General features: G+C 43.0%; 1 protein-coding gene across 1 annotated transcript in view; it reads left to right on the top strand.

The window, feature by feature from the left end:
- acer2 (alkaline ceramidase 2) overlaps window positions 1-8925 on the top strand; it is a 50113-nt gene extending 41188 nt beyond the window's left edge. Inside the window, exon 6 of the mRNA XM_028805825.2 lies at window positions 6407-8925. Coding sequence (XP_028661658.1) covers window positions 6407-6593 — 187 coding nt within the window. The 3' untranslated portion in view covers window positions 6594-8925. The remainder of the gene's footprint in view (window positions 1-6406) is intronic.
- Window positions 8926-23468: the final 14543 nt, after the last annotated feature.

Raw genomic sequence — 23468 nt, forward strand, 5'->3', positions numbered from 1 at the left:
CAGCTAAAGGACTCAAATGAAGGTAATTCCACGCCAGACCAGGGGATGGCAGGGTGCACTGATCCTTCCTCTTTTTCATCGGCAGACCGACCGCGGGAAATTTTGTCCGGAATCGATGATGTCACTTTTGGTTCCGGCCCCAAGGACGTCATCGAAACCAGGCGAAATATGTATTTTTTTTTTGATCCATTTGTACAACTTTCTAAAATGCCATTTTTCACTTTGTCAATCTGGGGTATTGAGCTTTGCTTGATGAAGGAAAATCAATTTAAATTTAACGTAAGGTTACAACATAAACAAAAGTGAAAACAAGGTGAAGGGGGTCTGAAACCTTTTTGAATGCACCGATATGACTTGTAAAATTTTCATTAATACAGTATGACCTTTAAATATAGGAAAAGGGATATTAGCATAACTATCAAACTGATCCCAGTGTCAAGAAAACTATTAGGGAAGCAATTCCATTACTATGAAAAATGTCATCTGCCCCATGCCAGAAATGAGGATCCCACATCAATATCACTGCAGTTTATTTGACTTGTTCATGTCGTTTGGACACACAGGACTCAAAAACCACAGCAATTCTCAGGAGATGAAGCAATCGCAACTCATGCCCATGTGTACATTTTACACATCATACTCACTTAAAACCACCTGTTTTTTAGCACCGTAGTCCCAATGGGACTCATTTAAAAACACCTGCTTCTTAACTCACTAGTCCCATTTGGCACCTCCAGACCTTTGAAGGTTAAATTCAGTCAAACCTTTTTCATTTCAAATTGCACACCTTACATTTTCAACCTTTTTTTTGTTTAGAATGGATTGCCCGGGGTCCTCACTACATAGAGTTTGTATGTTCTCCCCGTGTCTGCTTGGGTTTCTTCTCATTTTCTAAAGATATACAGATTACGTGGATTGGTGATGTTATTAGCCCTGGTGTGTGTTTGTGTGTGAGTGTGAATACCCCGCTATGGACTGGTGCCCTTTCTAGGGATCGTGTCTGCCTTGCTCTTAATAATTCCTAGGATAGGCTTCCACTTTCCTTCAATCCTGCTCTGGATATTCAGGTTTAGAAAATGGATAGATGGATGAAAATGAATGTATTTAGTGTTTTATGGGGATTGGGAGGTAGGTGGTATCTACACAGTAGAAATATATTTTGTCCTTTTAATTCTATTTATAAAACATGCAAAATAATTCATGTGCAAAAAGTAATTTTTTATTCAGTGTTTCCCTTGAACATTTCTTAATGTTACACCATTCATGCATCTCTTGTAGTATAGGTGTAGTTTTTATTTTGTAGTGCTTTCTTTTTCTTTTTCTTTTTTTTTGCATGCATTTTGCTGATGACATTGTGTTGTGTAGCAGCAGAAAAGAGTAAGTGGAGAAGAAGTTGGAAGAATGGAGAAGAGCTTTGGAATTCAGAGAGTTGAGGATAAATAGGAAGAACAAAATAGAGTAATTGACGTTTAATGATTCTGATGATCAGAATTCAGAAGTTAGCTGCAGGGAGAGCTATTGAAAAGAGTGGATACATTTGGATCAGTGGTAGCTTGAGATCCCCTCCTTTAACCGTCACCTTATCGTGGTGGAGGGGTTTGCGTGTCCCAATGATCCTAGGAGCTCTGTTGTCCGGGGCTTTATGCCCCTGGTAGGGCCACCCAAGGCAAACTGGTCCTAGGTGAGGGATGAGACAAAGAGCGGTTAAACAAACCTCCTATGAAGAAAAACCATTTTGGACGGCGTTTTCCCTTGCCCGGACGCGGGTCACCGGGGCCCCACTCTGGAGCCAGGCCTGGAGGTGGGGCTCGATGGCGAGCGCCTGGTGGCCGGGCCTGCACCCATGGGGCTCGGCCGGGCACAGCCCGAAGAGGCAACGTGGGTCCCCCTTCCCATGGGCTCACCACCTATGGGAGGGGCCAAGGAGGTCGGGTGCAGTGTGAGTTGGGTGGTGGCCGAAGGCGGGGACCTTGGCGGTCCGATCCTCGGCTACAGAAACTGGCTCTTGGGACGTGGAATGTCACCTCTCTGAAGGGGAAGGAGCCTGAGCTAGTGCGCGAAGTTGAGAGGTTCCGGCTAGATATAGTCGGGCTCACCTCGACGCACAGCTTGGACTCTGGAACCAATCTCCTTGAGAGGGGCTGGACTCTCTACCACTCTGGAGTTGCCCCCGGTGAGAGGCGCCGAGCGGGTGTGGGTATACTTATTGCCCCCCGACTTGGAGCCTGTACATTGGGGTTTACCCCGGTGAACGAGAGGGTAGCCTCCCTTCGCCTTCGGGTGGGGGGACGGGTCCTAACTGTTGTTTGTGCGTATGCACCGAACAGCAGTTCGGAGTACCCACCCTTTTTGGAGTCCCTGGAGGGGGTGCTAGAGGGCATACCTTCTGGGGACTCCCTCGTTCTGCTGGGAGACTTCAATGCTCACGTGGGCAATGACAGTGAGACCTGGAAGGGCGTGATTGGGAGGAATGGCCCCCCTGATCTGAACCCGAGCGGTGTTTTGTTATTGGACTTCTGTGCTCGTCACGGATTGTCCATAACGAACACCATGTTCAAGCATAGGGGTGTTCATATGTGCACTTGGCACCAGGACACCCTAGGCCTCAGTTCGATGATCGACTTTGTGGTCGTGTCGTCGGACTTGCGGCCACATGTCTTGGACACTCGGGTGAAGAGAGGGGCGGAGCTGTCAACTGATCACCACCTGGTGGTGAGTTGGCTTCGATGGTGGGGGAGGATGCCGGTCAGGCGTGGTAGGCCCAAACGTGTTGTGAGGGTCTGCTGGGAACGTCTGGCAGAGCCCCCTGTCAGAAGTAGCTTCAACTCCCACCTCCGGCAGAACTTCGACCACATCCCGAGGGAGGTGGGGGACATTGAGTCCGAATGGGCCATGTTCCGTGCCTCTATTGTTGAGGCAGCTGACCGGAGCTGTGGCCGTAAGGTGGTCGGTGCCTGTCGTGGCGGCAATCCCCGAACCCGCTGGTGGACACCGGCGGTGAAGGATGCCGTCAAGCTGAAGAAGGAGTCCTACAGGACCCTTTTGTCCTGTGGGACCCCGGAGGCAGCTGATAGGTACCGGCAGGCCAAGCGGAATGCGGCTTTGGTGGTTGCTGAGGCAAAAACTCGGGCGTGGGAGGAGTTTGGGGAGGCCATGGAGAATGACTTTCGGACGGCTTCGAGGAGATTCTGGTCCACCATCCGGCGTCTCAGGAAGGGGAAGCAGTGCAGTGTCAACACTGTATATGGTGGGGATGGTGCGCTGCTGACCTCGACTCGGGACGTTGTGGGTCGGTGGGGGGAATACTTCGAAGACCTCCTCAATCCCATTAACATGCCTTCCAATGAGGAAGCAGAGCCTGGGGACTCAGAGGTGGGCTCCCCCATCTCTGGGACTGAGGTCACCGAGGTGGTCAAAAAACTCCTTGGTGGCAGGGCCCCGGGGGTGGATGAGATACGCCCGGAGTTCCTCAAGGCTCTGGATGTTGTAGGACTGTCTTGGCTGACACGCCTCTGCAACATCGCATGGACATCAGGGACAGTGCCTCTGGATTGGCAGACCGGGGTGGTGGTCCCCCTCTTTAAGAAGGGGGATCGGAGGGTGTGTTCCAACTACAGAGGGATCACACTCCTCAGCCTTCCTGGAAAAGTCTATTCAGGGGTCCTGGAGAGGAGGGTCCGTCGGATAGTCGAGCCTCGGATTCAGGAGGAACAGTGTGGTTTTCGTCCTGGTCGCGGAACAGTGGACCAGCTCTATACCCTTAGCAGGGTCCTGGAGGGTGCATGGGAGTTTGCCCAACCAGTCTACATGTGTTTTGTGGACTTAGAAAAGGCATTCGACCGTGTCCCTCGGGGAATCCTGTGGGGGGTACTCCGAGAGTATGGGGTACCGGCCCCCCTGATAAGGGCTGTTCAGTCCCTGTACGATCAGTGCCAGAGCTTGGTCTGCATTGCCGGCAGTAAGTCGAACCCGTTTCCAGTGAGAGTTGGACTCCGCCAGGGCTGCCCTTTGTCACCGATTCTGTTCATAACTTTTATGGACAGAATTTCTAGGCGCAGCCAGGGTGTTGAGGGGGTCCGGTTTGGTGGGCTCAGGATTGGGTCACTGCTTTTTGCAGATGATGTTGTCCTGTTTGCTTCATCAGGCCGTGATCTTCAGCTCTCTCTGGATCGGTTCGCAGCCGAGTGTGAAGCGGCTGGGATGAGAATCAGCACCTCCAAATCCGAGACCATGGTCCTCAACCGGAAAAGGGTGGAGTGCCCTCTCAGGGTTGGTAGCGAGATCCTGCCCCAAGTGGAGGAGTTCAAGTATCTCGGGGTCTTGTTCACGAGTGAGGGAAGAATGGAGCGTGAGATCGACAGGCGGATCGGTGCGGCATCCGCAGTAATGCGGGCGTTGCATCGGTCTGTCGGGGTGAAAAAGGAGCTGAGCCGCAAGGCGAAGCTCTCAATTTACCAGTCGATCTATGTTCCTACCCTCACCTATGGTCATGAGCTATGGGTAGTGACCGAAAGAACGAGATCGCGAATACAAGCGGCTGAAATGAGTTTCCTCCGCAGGGTGTCTGGGCTTTCCCTTAAAGATAGGGTGAGAAGCTCAGTCATCCGGGAGGGGCTCAGAGTAGAGCCGCTGCTCCTCCGCATCAAGAGGAGTCAGATGAGGTGGCTCGGGCATCTGATCAGGATGCCTCCTGGACGCCTCCCTGGTGAGGTGTTCCGGGCACATCCAACCGGGAGGAGGCCCCGGGGAAGAACCAGGACACGCTGGAGGGACTATGTCTCTCGACTGGCCTGGGAACGCCTTGGGATTCTCCCGGAAGAGCTAGAAGAAGTGGCCGGGGAGAGGGAAGTCTGGGCATCTCTGCTCAAGCTGCTGCCCCCGCGACCCGACCTCGGATAAGCGGGAGACAATGGATGGATGGATGGATGGTAGCTTGAGATGGAAAACTAGATGTGGAGATAAATCGTAGAGTACAGTGTGGATGGAACAATTGGAAGAAAGTATAAAGGAGTATTATGTGATCGAAGAATTAAGGTGAAGGTTAAAGGTAAAGTTTTTAATAAGGTGGTAATACCAGCTTTAGACAGATGGCTCCTAGGTAAACATCACAAAAAGCAGGTCTGCATATAGTGTTTATTGATTTGGAGAAGGCTTATGACAAAGTGTCACGTCAAGAGGTCTGGAGGTTCATGAGAGAGAAAAGAGGACCAAAGAAGAAGGTGAGGATTGTCAGGGATTGTCAGAGTAGTGTTGGGGTAACAGACAAGATCCCAGTAAGAGGAGGTCTGCACCAGGGGCCTTCTTTAAGTCCTAACCTCTTTGGTCTTTCTATGGATGTGTTGAATCATGGGATAAAAGACCAATCCCCCTGGTGCAGGCCTTTTTGCTGATGACATTGTGTTCTGTAGCACCAGAAAAGAGGGATTTGAGAAGAAGTTGGAAGAATGGAGAAGAACTTTGGAATTCAGAGAGTTGAAGATAAATAGGAAGAAGAAAACAGATTATTTGAGATTTTAGTGATAATCAGGATTTAGAAGTTAGCCTGCAGAGATAGCTATAGAATAGAATGGATAAATGTAAATATCTAGGATGAATGGTAGCTTAAGATGGAAAATTACATGCAGAGATAAACCATAGAGTGCAGTGTGGATGGAACAATTAGAAGAAGGTATCAGGGATATTGTGTGGTCAAATAATTAAAAGTGAAGGCTAAAGGTCAGGTTTTTAAGACCATTGTAAGACCAGCAATAGAGAGACAACTGATAGAGGATCATCGAGAAAAACAAAGGTTTGCACATGGCATTTATGATAGAGTGCCACATCAAGAGGTCTGGAGGTGGTCAGCAAAGAGGTTATTAGATGAAGAGTAGAGCTGACCAAAGTGTTGGTAGAGCTGCAATTCAGCCATTCACTGAAGTGTTCACTCAACATGCTTTGTGTGCCACTAAAAACCTCACAAAATGGGCAGTGCCCACTTTGTGCTACAGTTTCCTGTTCACCATTGGTTGCTGCCATGCCCCCACTGCTGTAAAGACCATCTCCAACTACTGTGACCCTTAACTGGATTAAGTGGGTTTGAAGATGAATGTATGGACAAAACCGTTTCAGTGAAGACACCTCTTTTCTGCTTCAGTGTTCTATAGCAAAATCTTTTTCTTTCTTCAAATCTGAGGCACCGTCTCACATGGTGAACAGTAATATTACTTTGTGACAGTTTTAAAATGTGCCCAACTACTTTGAATGCTCTATTTCCTTTCACAGTTTCTCCACATCTTCTGATCATATGTTGGGTAATCTGAATGACAAAGTGGAGTCAGAAAATGGATTTATTAGATGTGTGTGATGCTGATATTTAATCAGACTTTTCAGAGCTCCTTCACTATTTAATGATGTGCTTTTTCTTTAGGCATATCCTCATCTGCTTGGCTTCCTACCTGGGTTGTGTCTGCTTCGCCTACTTTGATGTCGTCACCGAAGCCCCCGAGCAGGGTCCTGTCATTAAGTTTTGGCCAAGTGAGAAATGGGCCTTCATTGGAGTTCCATACGTTACTTTACTCTGTGCAAACAGGAAGTCTTCAGTTAAAGTGACATAAATACAGTCACGTGATTAACTGGGGGTCCAGCTGAGGAAGAGACGTTTGCTTGTTTTTCTTTCTCATTTGTACCTTTTTGAGAACCGTAAACTGAACTGTATGTTGTATAATATGTATTGATATATTTTTGCAGGTTATCTTTCGTAAAAACAGTACTTTATCTTCAAGGAAATTATTAAATTATATATTCATGTATATTTTTATACAGATTGTTTAATATTCTAAGTCTCTAAACTCTTTGAAGAATAGTCTTCTGTACAGGGGGCTGAGCACATTTCTTTTGTAATGCAGTTAGTTTGTCATTCATCTTTGTAACAAATTGAATGCCAGCAGATATTTGCATTTTTACTCCACAAGAATACTGCTACAGTATATTATTGAATATACTATATGGTGCATTGTTTTATATCTTTAAAAATAAGTTATTTATAAAGGTATATTTTTACCATAAAATGTTAACATTATATTGTCAGGATAAATGTTTACAATTCTCCTCTTGTTAAAGGAATGCTTCACCCAAAAATTATGTTTTATTTTTCTCTGTTACCCTGGGTTGTTTGTAGAAATGTTTAAGAAAAACATTTAATCTCATGCTTTCATCAAGAATGGACAGAACACATTTCCTATACAATGGGGGCCCATGTTAAACTACTGTAAACAAAATGAAAAATATCAAATTAGGCCGATGTCACATTACACGATTTCAAGTCATGGGGTAAGTCAAACCTTTCCGACTTCAGTTGCTGATCTCGTCGCCAGACTGTTTCTAGTTACACAGCTGAAAATTGCTGGGCATGTCAAATTACATGACTGGATTCCAAATTTCCAGCACAGTCTTGCTTGCCCTTTTTGTGATTGCCAATGATAATAATAATAATAATTCATTACATTTATATAGCGCTTTTCTCAGTACTCAAAGCGCTATCCACAGGGAGGAACCGGGAAGCGAACACACATAATAATGTGCTTGTCTGACAGAGCCGGTACTGTATGACGGGTTAACAGGTATGGGGAGTTCAGCCACAATCTCTGCCCTCTTCTTCTGTTTTCCATTGTGTTGTGGTACTTAAAACACAAGACATCAGACAGACTGGCTTCTTTTCTGTTTTGTATGGTCCAAAACACCTAATCGTTGCATTATGTGCGTTGTACTTCCAGATGAACATTGATTGGTTGTCCACTTTGATGCACATCGAGCCCACCCCAAAGACTAAAGACAAGATCAAACTTTAGAACCTCAGAAAAATTTAGACGAGAACAGGCCATTCAGTCCAACAAAGCTTGCCAGTCCTGTCCACTTAATTCTTCCAAAATAAAAGTAGAGTTTTGAGGGTCTCTAAAGTTCTACTGTCTACCACACTACTTGGTCACTTATTTCATGAGTCTGTCTAATGCTTCTCTTTGTGGGGGAAAAAAAAAAACTTCCTGATATTTGTACGGAGTTTACTCTTTAAAAGTATTTTTCTTAATGTCCTTCTGTGTTTTTACAACATTAGAACAATCTAGATGAAAACAGGCCATTCACCCCAACAAAACTCATCTAAACGAAAACAGGCTACTCATCCCAACTAAACTCATCAGTCCTATCCACTTAATTTTTCCCTAAATAAAATCAAGTCTAGTTACTTATTAATTCTAAACCTGGGTGAGCTACAGTCTAGTCGGAGATTGCGAGACTGGCCTTCATAGAAGTACGTTTCAGACTTATGACATTAAGTAAATGGAAGCTATGACTGAAAGAGAGAACTCGTCTAACGTGACATTACCTCCACTCAACTCAATCATCCACATTTCAGGTACCCGATCATGTGCTCACGATGTCCCAAACATGTAATTTGGCTAAAATATTGTTAAATATACAACACAGGAGGAATACCTAATAATATATGTGATTTTTGGTTGATGTATTCCTTTTAACTCCGGGGTTTCTCTGACTTTTATTTCAGAGGTTCAGGCACTAAATAGCACTTCAGATATTAAGTATGGTATCTCTTTATCTTTCTCTCTTGTTAACAGACTGATTTTTTTGACTGATTTTTTGAGAATGTTTTAGTATGCAGTTACACTTACTGTATGTGGCTAGTAGACAAATGTATTTTTCTTTTTATTGACCCTAAGTTGAGCTCTTACATTTTTAGTAAGCAGTTGTTACCAAACAGTAAAGTTTTTTTTTGTTTGTTTGTTAAAAATGAATACTATCAAATGTATGAAACACTCCTTATATTTCTCCTTGTCCAAATTCATTAGCTCGAGATTCTTCTTAAAATTCTGAATACGATGATCATATATGTCAGAAGTAAACATTCTGGGTCCCCAGTGAGTACAGACGTCACTTATGTTTAATTATTCAGGATGAATTTCTGACCCATGACTAATCCTATTGAGTCTGCTGTTGTTCATTTTGGTTTACTCGGTGGTAGAAACATTTTCCTGGATGGGATTCTGCAGTCCATTCCCGGTCTCTGGCACATAAGCCGGACTTCTCTTAGTACACCTTGATTAGGCAAAAATTTGTCTTCATAAAGCATGTTGTTCTTTAATGCTACAAATTCAATGATTCTGTAATAGTTTATTTTGAGGCATCTATAATGACCTGGTTCTGAAACTAAAAAATAAAACTACAGTAGAAACAAATAGTGTAGATATTGTGATTGGTGAACACAAGCATTGTGAAAGTGTATTAAAGCCTCTTAAGAGCCGTAAAGCAGACCAGAACTTTCACAGGCAAACCTAGAAGAGGTTCAACCAGGATTGGTTTTCCTTCCCAACCACTATCTGCAGGATTCATCCTGAGCAACCCTTCACTCGCCAACTCCCCCAACTGTGCTATGCACCAGCGACTTCACGTGTCTGCCGCACGCGTATGTGGATTTCACTTTCACCAAACAACAAATCTTTTAATTCTCGCAGATAGGCCTCTTCATTGGAAAGAAACACTACTTTTCCCTGATGGCAACACAAATTATACGATCTACAAGTCTCTGAGTTAAAGTTTAAAGCCAAACAACAGCTACATACTTCTGTCATATCACTGATGTCCATATATTCGATCTCTTTTCGCTTTTACCTTTTCGTCAATATCGCATTGAATTTTGATTCTGTCTTTGGAATTACATCGTGACAACACAATGTATAACTGCCCATGAGTGAATATCGTTTCTTTCTCTCTACATGAACTGTGCCTGACAATAGCATTCACACAAATGAGAAATGATTGAACCGTGTGTGTGGTTGTAAATGTTTTAGATGTGGACAGGACTTTTCCAAACCTTTTTGCATAAAGTCTTGTCTTGTGGGGCTTGAAATCTTCTCTCACAGGATTTCACTTTCACCAAACAACAAATCTTTCAATTCTCGCGGATACGCCTCTTCATTGGGAAGAAGCACTACTTTTCCCTGATGGCAACACAAATTAGACGATCTACAAGTCTCCGAGTTAAAGTTTAAATCTGAACAATATATTCCATCTCTTTTTGCTGTTCCGTTATTTCACCGAGTAATAATTTCCGTTTGTTTGCGCTAATGCGATCTTTACTATCATTTTTTGAGACTTTCGAATTTTCATACTTCCATTATCTCTAATCTGCTCTGCATGTGTATTGCGCCAATGTTTTTGAATTCATTATGATGTTCTACTTTGTCATCTACTCTTTGTCTTTTATTTCCGGTCCTAGGTGCAGTTAAATCTCTTGGCACAAAGTCTCGTCTCACGGGATGTGAAAGTGTCTCTCTGAGAAAGTCACATCTCGTCTCTCTACCCAAGATTTTTTTATTATAATAGAGAGATGTCTTACAAGAGGGAGAAAGCATGAAAACTCCAGCTTGATGAGGCAAATGAAAGTGCAGATTTGTTTTTTATCAAATGAGAATATTTATTGAGAAAGGAAAAATATTACAAAAATACCTAAGAGAACAAAAATGGAGTTGCCTAAAACACAGTCCAATGTAAACAAATCCCAATAATGATAACCCAAAGACGGAGCAGAAAAACATCAAAATCAATAAATCTATGTATGTAAAACAATACTCAACATTCGACTCCAAACTTAAGTGCACCTCTGCCTGAGATCCTCCTTTCCGGGATTTCAGTAACTAGAGGGAGGTCTCAGGGGTGGTGATGTCAGTGGTGTCCCCACCTCTTGGGGGTACAACCCACTGAAGATATGGAATGTTAGTACACAATTACAGAAGAGGAAATAAAACCAGCAAAAATAACAAAGACATGAAAAATAAGAAATGAAATATAACAATAACAGTAGAACAACAAACAGATACCAGCCACAGAAAAAACTGTAGAAACCTGAAACTCTCATATCGTGGTGCACAGGAGCTACAGCAGTCTTTGGGCAGTTTGAAATCACCTTTTCAGGTCCAGGCTCAAAAATGTTGTGTCCACCTCTCTTAAAGGAATATTTTTTATACGTTACTCGCCCCATGTAGTCTGTAGTGTAGGCAGAGGAAAAATTTTAAGTTCTGTTTTCCTGCAGATTGGAGGTAGCAAGTTTCTGACAGAATAGCCGTGTGTAGTGATCAACGCAGACAATATTAAAAAGTGAATATAAAGTGCTATGTTAATCGTGTTGAAATATCCACATGTGAAGTTATCCAGTTGTATGCTCAAAACGTCTCAAACACATGCATTTTTAGAAAAACGTTAAATAAAGAGCTTCCGGAAAATGCTCTTGTGAACTAAAACAGAACATAGTTAGATGCAGACGAGAATTTGAATTGTCTCCTGTTATTACATATACTGTATATTCATATCCACTGGAAAACCTCAGGATTATTTAATGACAATCCGTAAACCTACCCAGGTGGAATGACCATCTTGGATATGCACTAGTATGGTGCATGTTCTCTTCCTATCAATTTTTTCATTCATTTTTCTCTTAACTTTTAATCTTTAGGTATACACTGTCCATACCACGTGATTAAATAACCTGTTGCTGGGCTTTACCTGTGGCCAATGAATGAGTCAGGTCATTCATTCATTCTTTTAATCCACTTTTCCAAGACTGGGTCACGGGGGTAACAGTCTCTGAGGGTCATATGTTCCTTTCCCCAGCCACACTTGCCAACTCATACCTTGGGATTAGCAACAGTATCAGAATGTATGGCAGCGCATTTGAGCAACAGAGAAAAAAATTAAGGACACAGTGAAAAGGTGTATTTTGTTATTAAAGTGGATGTTTCGGCTTTAATCTCGAAATGTCCACTTTAACCTTGTAATTTACTTTATCATTAAAGTAGACCATCATAATAGTCATCTTAAAACTGACCCAGTTGTAAATAGCTATGTATTTCCGGGGCTTCCTCCTAACCTGACAGCAGCGATTGCCACACAGAACATATTAAATTTACGATATTCCAGCTCTCGGCACATTTAGAATCCTTAGATTTATACTTGATATCACTTTCATGATGAAATGCACTAATGTATTATGTTACATTTTACAAATAAGTTGTTAATTTCATTTAAATAATGAATACTGATAATAATTACACATGTTGTTATGTTACACAATAATTACACGGTCTGTTTTGCAGGGAGTCACGTCGCTGGTATTCCCTGCCTGGAGTTTGCATGTTTTCCACCGTGTGCTCTGGTTTCTTTCCAAAGATATGCAGATCTGGTGACACTAAAATGACGCCAGTGTATGTGTCTGCTTGTATTGACCTTGTGATGAGCTGATGCCCCGTCCAGGAATTGTTTCTACCTCGTCCCAATGCTTGCTGGAATGGGCACATTCCTGGATTGATGGATGTAAGCATTAAACATCCTTTTCAGAGATATTGCGGTAAGGTGTCATCGGAATTTTTAATGGATGTTCCAGGCAATTCACAACACAGCGAAGCCAAACTTGTTCTCACCGAGATAATATGTTGTACTGCCATCTGGTGGATTCTTCCAGATGTACGTAAAGTATGCACGCAAGTATAAACAGTAAAATGCTTGCGTAGCAGGAGCGTCTGCTGGAGCATGCTTCGTGTCGCGTGAAGTATAAACCTGGCCTTAGGGTTATTGTCCTGTTAGAATGTGAACCTTGGGCCCAGTCTGAGGTCCAGTGAACCGTAGAGCAGGTTTTCATTAAGGGTATCCATACTTTGCTCTGTTCAGCATCCCCTCCACCCCATTTAGTCCCCCAGTCCTCAAACCCAAGGCGAGATGATGCCACCACGACACTTCACCGTTAAAAAAAGTATTGTGCAGGTGACGACCGGGGCCTGGTGTCCTCCAGATGCTGACATGTACAATTGAGACAAGACAGTTTAATGTTGGTTTCATCAGGCCAGAGAGTCATTTTTTTCCCCACATTCTGAGAGTCCTTTGGGTGCCTTTTTGCAAACTCCAAGTGGGCTTTCATGTGTCTTTTACTGAGGAGAGGCTTCTGTCTGGCCACTCTGAAATAAAGCCCAGATCGGTTGAGTGTGGCAGTGATGCTTGTCCTTCTGGAAGTTTCTCCCATATCCATTCAGGTTCTCTGGAGGTCAGCCAGAATGACCTTTGGGTTCTTGGTCACCTCTCTTACCAAGGCCATTCTCCTATGATTGTTCAATTTGCCAGGCAGTAGGAACGGGTTGTTGTTGTTCCCAATTTTTTCCATTCAAGGATTATGGAGGTCACTGTGCACTTGGGAACCATCGATGCTGCAGGAACTCTTTTTCTCGACTTCCCCAGATTTGTGCCTCAACACAATGCTCTCCAGCAATTCCTGAGATCTCATGGCTTGGTTTTTGCACAATTGGGGGACCTTCTATAGACAAGTGTGGGCCTTCCCTAAACATGTCCAGTCAATTGAACTGAAATCTAAAAATGCTGTAGAAACATCTCAGTGATGATCAATATACTGTAAACGGGAAGCACCTGAGCCAAATTTCAAGTGTCTTAGCAAGGAGTTCAAAGGTTTGTGTCAATGTGGTATTTCTTATTTTGTATTAATTAGGATGTAAGCAAAATGATCCCTTTTATTGGCTAACTAAAAACATTACAATATACAAGCTTTTGAGGCAACTCAGGCCTCTTCTTCAGGCAGAAACTGGAGGTCCCTGTGTTTATATACACACTAGGACAAGTAACAACACTGAAAAATCTTTAAGTGAGACATCTTAAATGTAATAAATGAATAGACCTCTTCAGGCTAAGGTTCATTTAACAAGAGAGAAGAACAATGTCTGGTCAAGATCTTTGGATAAGATAACTGTCCAACAAAGTCTTTTGAAGTTTCTGATGAGTTTTCCCATACAATGTGGATCCGTAGTCAGGTTGTCTGTGTCAGTCCGAGAGATGCAAACAATCCTCACACTTGGCCATAAAACTCTTGTCTCTATTCAAACGATGTTGTAACGTGTTCAATTTTAGCATGAGTTCCACTTCTTTTCTCTCTTGCTGTGTTCTGAAGTTGCCCATAAGCCCTGTGACTTTAAAGTCCCTCTCCCAGTGTCCATGGCTGTTGAAGTGGGCCGCTACAGGAACATCTGTGTTGCCATGCTTGATGTGGAACCTGTGGAAATTCATTCTCTGCGGAGTGTTTGTCCAGTTTACTCCCACATAGAGTGCAGTGTCAGGACATTTCATACAGAGAATTAGGTAGACCACATTAGATGATCTGCAGCACTGGTTCCCAAACTCGGTCCTGGGGACCCACTGTGGCTGCAGGTTTTTGTTCCAACCAGATTCACAATTGGTGATACTGTAATAATCGATAAAAACTGATTTCATTTAATTAGCTGGTCTTTTTCACTCTTCTCTTATTCTGCATTCAGAAAAACACAACAGTATGGATTTTACATTTATAAGACATTTAGAAATATCTCTATTTTTTCTAAAGCTTTAAATGCTTAACTCTCTTTTGTTGTTTTCCTATTATTTTCTCCTTTTCCTGTGTAGTTTGCTCTCTTCATTTAACCCTAATACAGTAATCCCTCCTCCATCGTGGGGGTTGCGTTCCAGAGCCACCCGCGAAATAAGAAAATCCGCGAAGTAGAAATCACATGTTTATATGGTTATTTTTATATATTTTAAGCCCTTATAAACTCTCCCACACTATTATCAACATTTCACACACAATTATACAGCATAAACCCTTTGTATTCTCTTAGATATTAGGTAAGATTTCGTTGAAATTATGTATGTAAACACAGCTTTATATACAGTAAAACCTAAATATTATTTTAAGATATCAAGCGTCTCCGATATCAATACGTTACAGCCATTACGACAGACAGGCCACCAGCAATAAATACGTACAATGCAAGAAAATTGTATACAGTAAAATGTGTGTACAGCGACACTAAACTATGTACATGTAATAAGTACTGTACGTAAATAATTAATTATGGTTACTCACCAACATGACACGACGACTTGTACGATAACAATGAGTTTAATTTTACTGCACAACAAAGGATAGCGTTACAGCTCTTCTAAAGGAGCCTCTTCAGGCGACTGTTTACACCGCCATTGTTCTTCTTCCATCACTCTTCAATCCAAATCCCTAAAGCAGATTCCATCCAGACTACTGCCTTATCACGTCCACTTGCAACTCGTTCTGCGCCCTCGTTAAAGGACACTGCGGCTGTAGATCTTATATGCTTTTCCTCCTTTTTAAATAAAAAGAATTGTGGACTCATTGATGCTGTAATGGTGTCCTGCAGCGGTGTAGCTGTTTCCTTCCTTCAACATATCCAAAACTTTTACCTTTTCTGCAATCATTTGCATCTTCTGTTGGCGCTTGGACACGGCTCCTGAAGCAGTAGCAGGGGCACTCGTTGAGTGAGATTAGACTTCCTGGTTAATGCAGCACTCCGTCGCTGAGCCAATCAGCAGCACACAGGAACTTAACTGCGTGCTCTGATTGGGTAGCTTCTCAGCCATCCGCCAATAGCGTCCCTTGTTTGAATTCAAATGCGTCCCTTGTTTGAATTCAAATGGGCAAATCAACTGAGGAAGCACACGTACTGTAGACCGCAGACATCCGCGAAGCAGTGAAAAATCCGCGATATATATTCACATATGCTTACATTTAAAATCCGCGATGGAGTGAAGCCGCGAAAGACGAAGCGCGATATAGCGAGGGATCACTGTAGTGACGATTAATAACCAGCACAGCAGACAACAGGATGATGAAAGCAGCAATGACTTCATTGTCAGACCCGCTAATTAGTAAATAATCGATTAAATAACCAGAACACTTCGAAAAGCAGAATGAAAATCAGATTGAAAACACTGTTTACGACTTAAAAAAAACTATTTATTCCCCATATAACTACTTATTACATTTTAATAAAAATCTACCTAACTTAATGACTCACTCAATACCTAATGACTCACTTGATTAGGCTACGAGTCCAATGGAAAATAGAAGTCGGTTGGAACAGAAACCTGCAGCCACAGGGGGTCCCCAGGACCGAGTTTGGGAACCACTGATCTGCAAGGAAACGATCCCGTTATGTGATGTTCTAGTCGGCAGAGTGGTATAACTCCATGGTCTTTATTACAAATGTGAGCACACGTTTTACATCTTTTCTGTAGGCAGGGAGATGTGCCATTTTCTGTTGGTCCACTTAGGGAGTTTCGGACAATTAGTTGCTGCAGGTTTGGTGGTTGTCTGTATGCCAGGAGGGGAGGTTCTGGAAATACATTTTTCAGCATTTTGTTATTGTGTAGCATTGGCTGAAGTTCTTTTATAATTTTTCGAAGTGCTTCAAGATGTGGGTTGTAGGTGACAACGGTTCTTGTTGTCTTTGTTTTTATATTCCAGAAGGTTGTCTCTGGGTATGGCAGTAGCTCTTCTTATTTGAGTGTCTTGTGACAACTGGCTCGGACACAGACAGGCAGACACGTTCATGTCACCCAACACACGTTTATTTACACTAATATTTACAGTCTTACTGTGCTCACAGACCCCAAAGACCCCAAAGACCCCAAAGTCCTGGCCTCTCAACAATGCCTTCTCTCTCTTCAGGCCGCCTCCTTGCCGTCCTCCCGACATCATCTTCCTTCCTCCCGACTCTTGTCCATGACTGGAGGGAGGCGGCCCCTTTTATACACACCCGGATGTGCTCCAGGTGCTCCCCGGCAATCTTCCACCGGCACTCCCCAGTGTGGCGGAAGTGTCGGCTGTGTACCCGGAAGCACTCCGGGTGTCCCTTCTTCTCTTCCCCCCAGCACTTCCGGGTGTGGCGAAAGCGCTGGGGTCCAGGGTCCCCAAGGCATCAGCGCACCCTCTGGCGTTGGCCACAGGCCCCTACAGGGTAGAGCTTCCAAGTTCTGTACCCCAATACAACCAGGGTGGACGCCCCCTCACGTTCTGGAGGAGCAATAAGCCCTCCTCCTGTTCTCCTGGGCGTCCCGGCCGGGTGTGAGCCCCGTCTGGGTGCCACAGTGTATAACCTTGTCTGATGAAATCTTGTCTGAGCTCCTGCAGTTGTTTATCTCGGCCTGTCAGGTTGTATCGTATTGAGCCTTATATGCTTGGGGTGGAAGCTGTGACTTCTCAGGTAGGTCCGTCTGTCTGTCAGTTTGTGAAAAACAGAAGTTACAAGGGAGTTGTCTTTCAGTTGAACGGTGGTGTCAAGGAAGCTGACTTCTGTTTTTGAGTAATTCAGCTTCAGCTTTATGTTGGGGTGGAAAGAATTCTATTCATTTTAAAAATGGAGGAGGTCCTTTTCACTGGCAGTCCAGATTATGAAGATGTCATCTATGTAACGGAGATTACAACATTGGTTTTAAGACGCAAATTGACATAAAATCTTCCTCCAATTTTACCATAAATAGTTTTGCATAGTGAGGTGCAAACCGACAGCCCATTGCAGTCCTCATTTGTTGCAAGTAGAGGTCTTGTCCAAATGAGAATTAAGGATGAGTCGGAGTGAATTTTATCATTGGTATAACTGACTCTGTTGGGTAAGTCATGTTGTCTGAGGTATGTTTCACATGCCAATATGTCATCATCATGGGGGATGTTTGTGTAAAGTGACTCAACACCCATTGTGACCAGTGAGGTTCCTTCAGGTAAGGGGCCTATAGCAGACAGTTTTTTTAAGAAGACAGTGGTGTCCTGGACATAGCTGGTTGTATTGCGGGCGAGGGGTTTAAGGATGTGCTCCACCCAACCTGAAACATTTTCTCTAAGGGAGTCAATTCCTGAGATTATAGGGTTTCCTGGGTTCCCTTCTTTGTGGATTTTAGGAAGTATGTAGAGCTAACCCATTTTGGGTTTCTCAGGAATTAAACTGTTTACGTGATCTCTGATGTCAAGAGGAAAGCTACTTGCTATCTTTTTTACAACAACAACATTAATTTATATAGCACATTTTCATACAAAAAGTAGCTCAAAGTGCTTTTTAGTTCCTTCTTGTAGAGATTCTGTAGAGATCTGACTTCTCACTACATCCATAATGGCTAGCATGGTACAACACCCTAGTATTAATTAGGAGAAATGTTTGCAGACGTCCTCGTTTGGGGTGTTTAAGTGTTGTTTCATGAGGAAAAAAACCTAATGTAAATGATTTGAGCACAATAATACGATACAATACAACTTATATTTATTTAGTGCTCTTCACTGACGGCAGGCGCAGAGCACCGTGAACAAGTTCTCAGTAGAACGCAAGTATAAATTATACTAATTACCTAAATACAGAGTTAGTGGAAATAAAGACACAGATTTGTTCAAGCACACCGAAAACAAAGTAGAAACTGATTAACAGAGATGGAAACCAACGATATCCATCCATGAATTCACTGATGACCTACAGACGTGAACAAATGTGTTGGACCTTTACAGCTCACTAAAAAGTGCCGTATGGCTCCTGAAAAGTGATGACATGAAGAGCAATTGTCCCCTGTGTACCTGCCTGCCTTTGATGTGTCATCAAGTGACAAGAGCTCAACTGTGACAAGAGATCAAGAGTTACTTATTCTACAAAGAGATTCTAAAATGGCCTGCACACATTTATTGGTAGCCCTAGAAAAGATCATAAATAACTGCATTTAAGTGATTTTTCAGACCTGCTGTTTTCTTGAATTCGTATCCTACATGTCATGCAGACAGTCATTCAGCAGATTTAAATGGAGAAAAGTCGTCACTCTGAGGATTGGTGATATCGTGTGTCCCACAGTGAAAATGGACCAGAGAAATAGCAAAGGAGAGAGTTGACTGTGGATATTAAAATTAAAATGACAGACCAGCATGTTGAAGGCAAAGGCTAGAAGACCATCTCAAAGCAGCTTGATGTTCCAGTGACAACAGTTTCAAATATTAAGAAGTTTAAGGTCCATGGGACTGTAGTCCATCCCCCTGTATGTGACCTGCAGAAGGAAAGCCGACCCCAGAATAGGCAGAAGGATAGTGAGGATGGCAGACAAAAAGCCAAGGACAATGTCCAAAGAGATCCAAGCTGAACTCCAAGGTTGAGGTCCATCACTGTTTGATTGCACCATTCATCGATTTTTGAGTGACAGTATGCTCAATGGAAGAAGACCCGGGAAGACTCCACACAAAAAAGCCAAATTGGAATTTGCTAAAATACATCTTGACAAGCCACAATGACTTCTTGGAGAATGTCCTTTGGACAGATGAGACAAAACTGGAGCTTTTTGGCAAATCACATTAGCCTTTTGTCCACAGATGACAAAATGAAGCTTTCAAAGAGCATAGCTACTGTGAAAAATGGAGGAGGCTTTTTGAGGTTGCTGTGTTGGGTCTAGCACAGGGTGTCTTGAGTCTGTGCAGGGAACAATGAAATCTCAAGACTGTCAAGATATTCTGGAGTGAAACGTCCTGCCCAGTGTCAGAAAGCTCTTTCTCAGTCACAGGTCATGGATCTTCCAAAGGGGTAAAGAGCCAAAACACACAGCTAACAGCACCAAGAATGTCTGAGAACTAAACATTGGACTATTCTGAAGTGGCCTTCTAGGAGCTCTGATTTGAATCCCATCAAACATCTATGGAAAGAACTGAAACATGCAATGTGGAGAAGACCCCTTCACACCTGACACAGCTGGAGTGGTTTGTTCAGGACGAGTGGGCTGAATGACCTGTGGACAGGTACAGAGGGTCTCATGGAGAGTTCCAGGAATCGCTCGTGTGCACTTATTGCTCTAAAGGTTGTACAACAACATATGAGGTTAAGGGTCCCCTCATTTTCCTCTGTGTCATTTTCATTTGTGTTATTATCCGAAATATTCTGTTGAGTCCAAACTCTAAAGCAAAGTCTGACTTGTGTTAAATACAAAACAAACAACAATGGGTGCCAATGACTTTGGTCAGTTTCAAGTTATTTCAGAGACAATTGTGGGCTCTTCCTTTTTTTGTGGAGGGGTACCAACACATTTTGTCCAAATCTGTTGACAACGGAGGAGATGTAAATTGTGAAAAAAACGAAAGTCCAAGTCAGACATGGGCACAGTCCAACTAGTGTGGAAATAACTGGGGCCATACCGCTCCCCGAACCCGGACACAGACAGGAACAGAGGCACAAGTCCAAGCACACGCTTTTATTTTATTTTCCTTGTGGGGCAGCTCTGTTCCCCAGCTCCCCACATCAGAGCATAGTACACAATAAACAATCAACAATGCTCAGTCCCTTCTCTTTTCTTCTTCTCTCTTTCTTTCTCTTTTTTCTTTCTCTCTCTCTCTCTTTTTCTCTTCTCCACTCCTCTCCCAGCATGTTTTGTCCTCCACTTCCCGACTAGATCCTCAAATGGAGTGAGGTGGCTCCCTTAATAGTGCACCTGGAAGTGCTCCAGGTGCCCTTAGATTCTCTTCTGGCAGCACTTCTGGGTGTGGTGGAAGTGCTGCAGTCCAGGGCTCCAGAACTGTCCAGGCAACCCCTGGTGGTGGCCATGGGCCCGAGCAGGGTTGAACTTTCAAGCTCCAAGTCCGTGGTCCCTGATTCAATCCAGGGGGGTTACCCTCTCGTGTTCCGGGGGAGGTATTGCTGTGGACATGTCCTCTTCCCAGGGCCTTCCATCACAGGGGCGTCCCAGCCATCCACCACACTAGCCATTTAGCATAAAGCTGCAACATAGACAAATGTGTAAAAGTGAAGGGGTCTCCGAATACTTTTTTATCAATAGCACCTGATTACCCCGACTCTGTTGTTTCACTAACACAATGTCTTACTTATGTTTTTAAATGGATGAATAGTAATTTTCTCAAGCTAAATAAAGAGAAAACAGAAATTTTAGTGATTGGCAATATTGGATATAATGAGGTTATTAGAAATAAACTTGATGCATTAGGATTAAAAGTCAAGACGGAGGTGTAGAATTTAGGGGTAACTGTTGACTGTGACCTGAATTTTAAATCGCATATTAATCAGATCACTAGGACAGCATTTTTTCACTTAAGAAATATAGCAAAAGTTAGATCTCTTATATCATTGAAAGATGCTGAGAAATTAGTTCACGTGTTTGTTTTCAGTCGACTAGATTACTGTAACGCACTCCTCTCAGGACTACCCAAAAAAGACATAAATCGTTTGCAACGAGTGCAGAATGCAGCTGCTAGAATATTAACTAGGAAAAGAAAATTCGAGCACATTTCTCCAGTTTTGATGTCACTACATTGGTTACCTGTGTCATTCAGAATTGACTTTAAAATACTACTTATGGTTTACAAAGCCTTAAATAATCTCGCTCCATCTTATATATCGGAATGTGTGACACCTTATATTCCAAATCGTAACCTTAGATCCTCAAATGAGAGTCTGCTTAGAATTCCAAGAGCTAAACTTAAAAGAAGTGGTGAGGCAGCCTTCTGCTGTTATGCACCTAAAATCTGGAATAGCCTGCCAATAGGAATTCACCAGGCTAATACAGTGGAGCACTTTAAAACACTGCTGGAAACACATTACTTTAACATGGCCTTCTCATAACTTCATTTTAGTTTAATCCTGATGCTCTGTATATTCAATTAATTATCATGATTATTCATGGTGGCTCTAAAATCCGTACTAACCCCTACTCTCTCTTCTGTTTCTTTTCCTGGATTTCTGGTGACCTGCACCACCACCACCTAATCAAAGCACCATGATGTTCCTACATTGATGGATTAAAAGCCAGAAGTCTACATGACCATCATCATCAAGTCCTTCCCTGAGAACCCTAAATACAAAGAGGACTGATCATTTATGTTAGGTAAAATGCCCAGAGCTGGGCTGGGTGGTCTCGTGGCCTGGAACCCCTGCAGATTTTATTTTTTTTCTCCAGCCATCTGGACTTTTCTTGTTTTTTCTGTCCTCCCTGGGCCATCGGACCTTACTCTTATTCTATGTTAATTAGTGTTGTCTTATTTTAAGTCTTACTTTGTTTTTTCTCTCTCTTTTCTTCATCATGTAAAGCACTTTGAGCTACATTATTTGTATGAAAATGTGCTATAGAAATAAATGTTGTTGTTGTTGTTGTAGAGTCCACCAGACCTGCAGGGCCAGTTAGATGTTCTTCCCTTCTTTGGCACACCAGGTCTGGCTGCTCATATCTTGTTTATTTCTTTGCCCACAGCCCCTCTCTCACACCCAAGCATAAAGAACAGACTGTTTCCTCATTCTTTTGTATGTCCTGTCAAAGTTTAAAAAATAAAATAAGTTGGTTGCCTCTGCGGTTTCGAGTTTCGATTGTAGCTGTGAATTTGTGTGAAGCCGAGCCTGAAATGAGTGTCCTTAGTAAAATACGACTTGGAACGCGGACAGAATTACAGCAACGCTTAGCTCAACTAGAACAGGATATTCTCTTCCGTTTGAAAGGGAAATGGACTTTGACTCCAGCAACATCCAGCCGAGCCTTTTAATCTAAACCTCCCTGCTTAGGTTCCTGGAATTCGTGCAACTGCTAGATAAATGAAAAGCTGGGCACGACTCCAAAAACAATACAGCCTGATAACAGGGTGATTTAAATTCTCCATAGTTTTGAACTAGTAGAGTCTGGATGAAATGAATTAGTTTGTTTCCTTCTCTGTGATCTGCTTAACCCGCTCTGTCTTTTATTTTTACAGAGCGCTACACTGCGACTGTGAGGGTTCATTCATCCTGTTCCCTTTTTTGAAGAGGGTGGGTGCCATTGGCAGCAGGTACAGACGCAAGAAACAGTTAAGTGAATTCCCAGGATTCCTCCATTGATTATTAGTATAATGTGGTCTGATCTTCATGTAAATCACAATTCTGGACCATCACAGTCTGACTAGACTGATAACACACACACAGTTGGACCTTTCATGTCTTTATTGAGCACCATCAGTGAACCCTGGAACTGTAGATCCTCCTTTAGCAGCATCAACTTCCACCAACTAGCTGCTTATAAGACGTTGAGGATGAATTTTGGACCATTCCTCCCTACAAATCTGTTTCGGTTCATCAACATTTCTGAGTTGTCATGATGCCATAGCCCCCTTGAGGCCATGCCACAGCATCTCAATCAAGTTAAGGTCAGTACACTCTGTAGGAGATGCTATAAAGGTTTGGAACACCCATACAACTGAAACTGAAATTAAACAAAAACACGCAATGAATGTGTTGGCATCGTCTTCAGACACAAGGTGACAGAGGAGTCGTTTTTCAGAGCTGAGAAGCAGAAGAGGCGGGTTATGGAGGTCGAAGGTTGGAAGTGACGTCATAATGTTCAAGGAAGAGAAGAGACATTTAGTGACAACTCCAAACTCTGGCTTGGAGTGGAATTGCAATTTGACAAGCCCTAAAGTTGTCTTTCAAGGGCATGTGTATGACACCACCAAAACCCCAATCTTCTTCTGAAGTCGATTTAGTTGATGGGTCATTGTCTTGTTTTTCCATCATCCAGCCTCTCTTAAGCTTGCTGACCTTACATTTACCTATAAAATGTCTCGATACACCTTTGAGTTGATTTTTCCATCAATGATT

This window comes from Erpetoichthys calabaricus, chromosome 7 (assembly GCF_900747795.2).
Source record: "Erpetoichthys calabaricus chromosome 7, fErpCal1.3, whole genome shotgun sequence".
Taxonomy (NCBI): domain Eukaryota; kingdom Metazoa; phylum Chordata; class Cladistia; order Polypteriformes; family Polypteridae; genus Erpetoichthys; species Erpetoichthys calabaricus.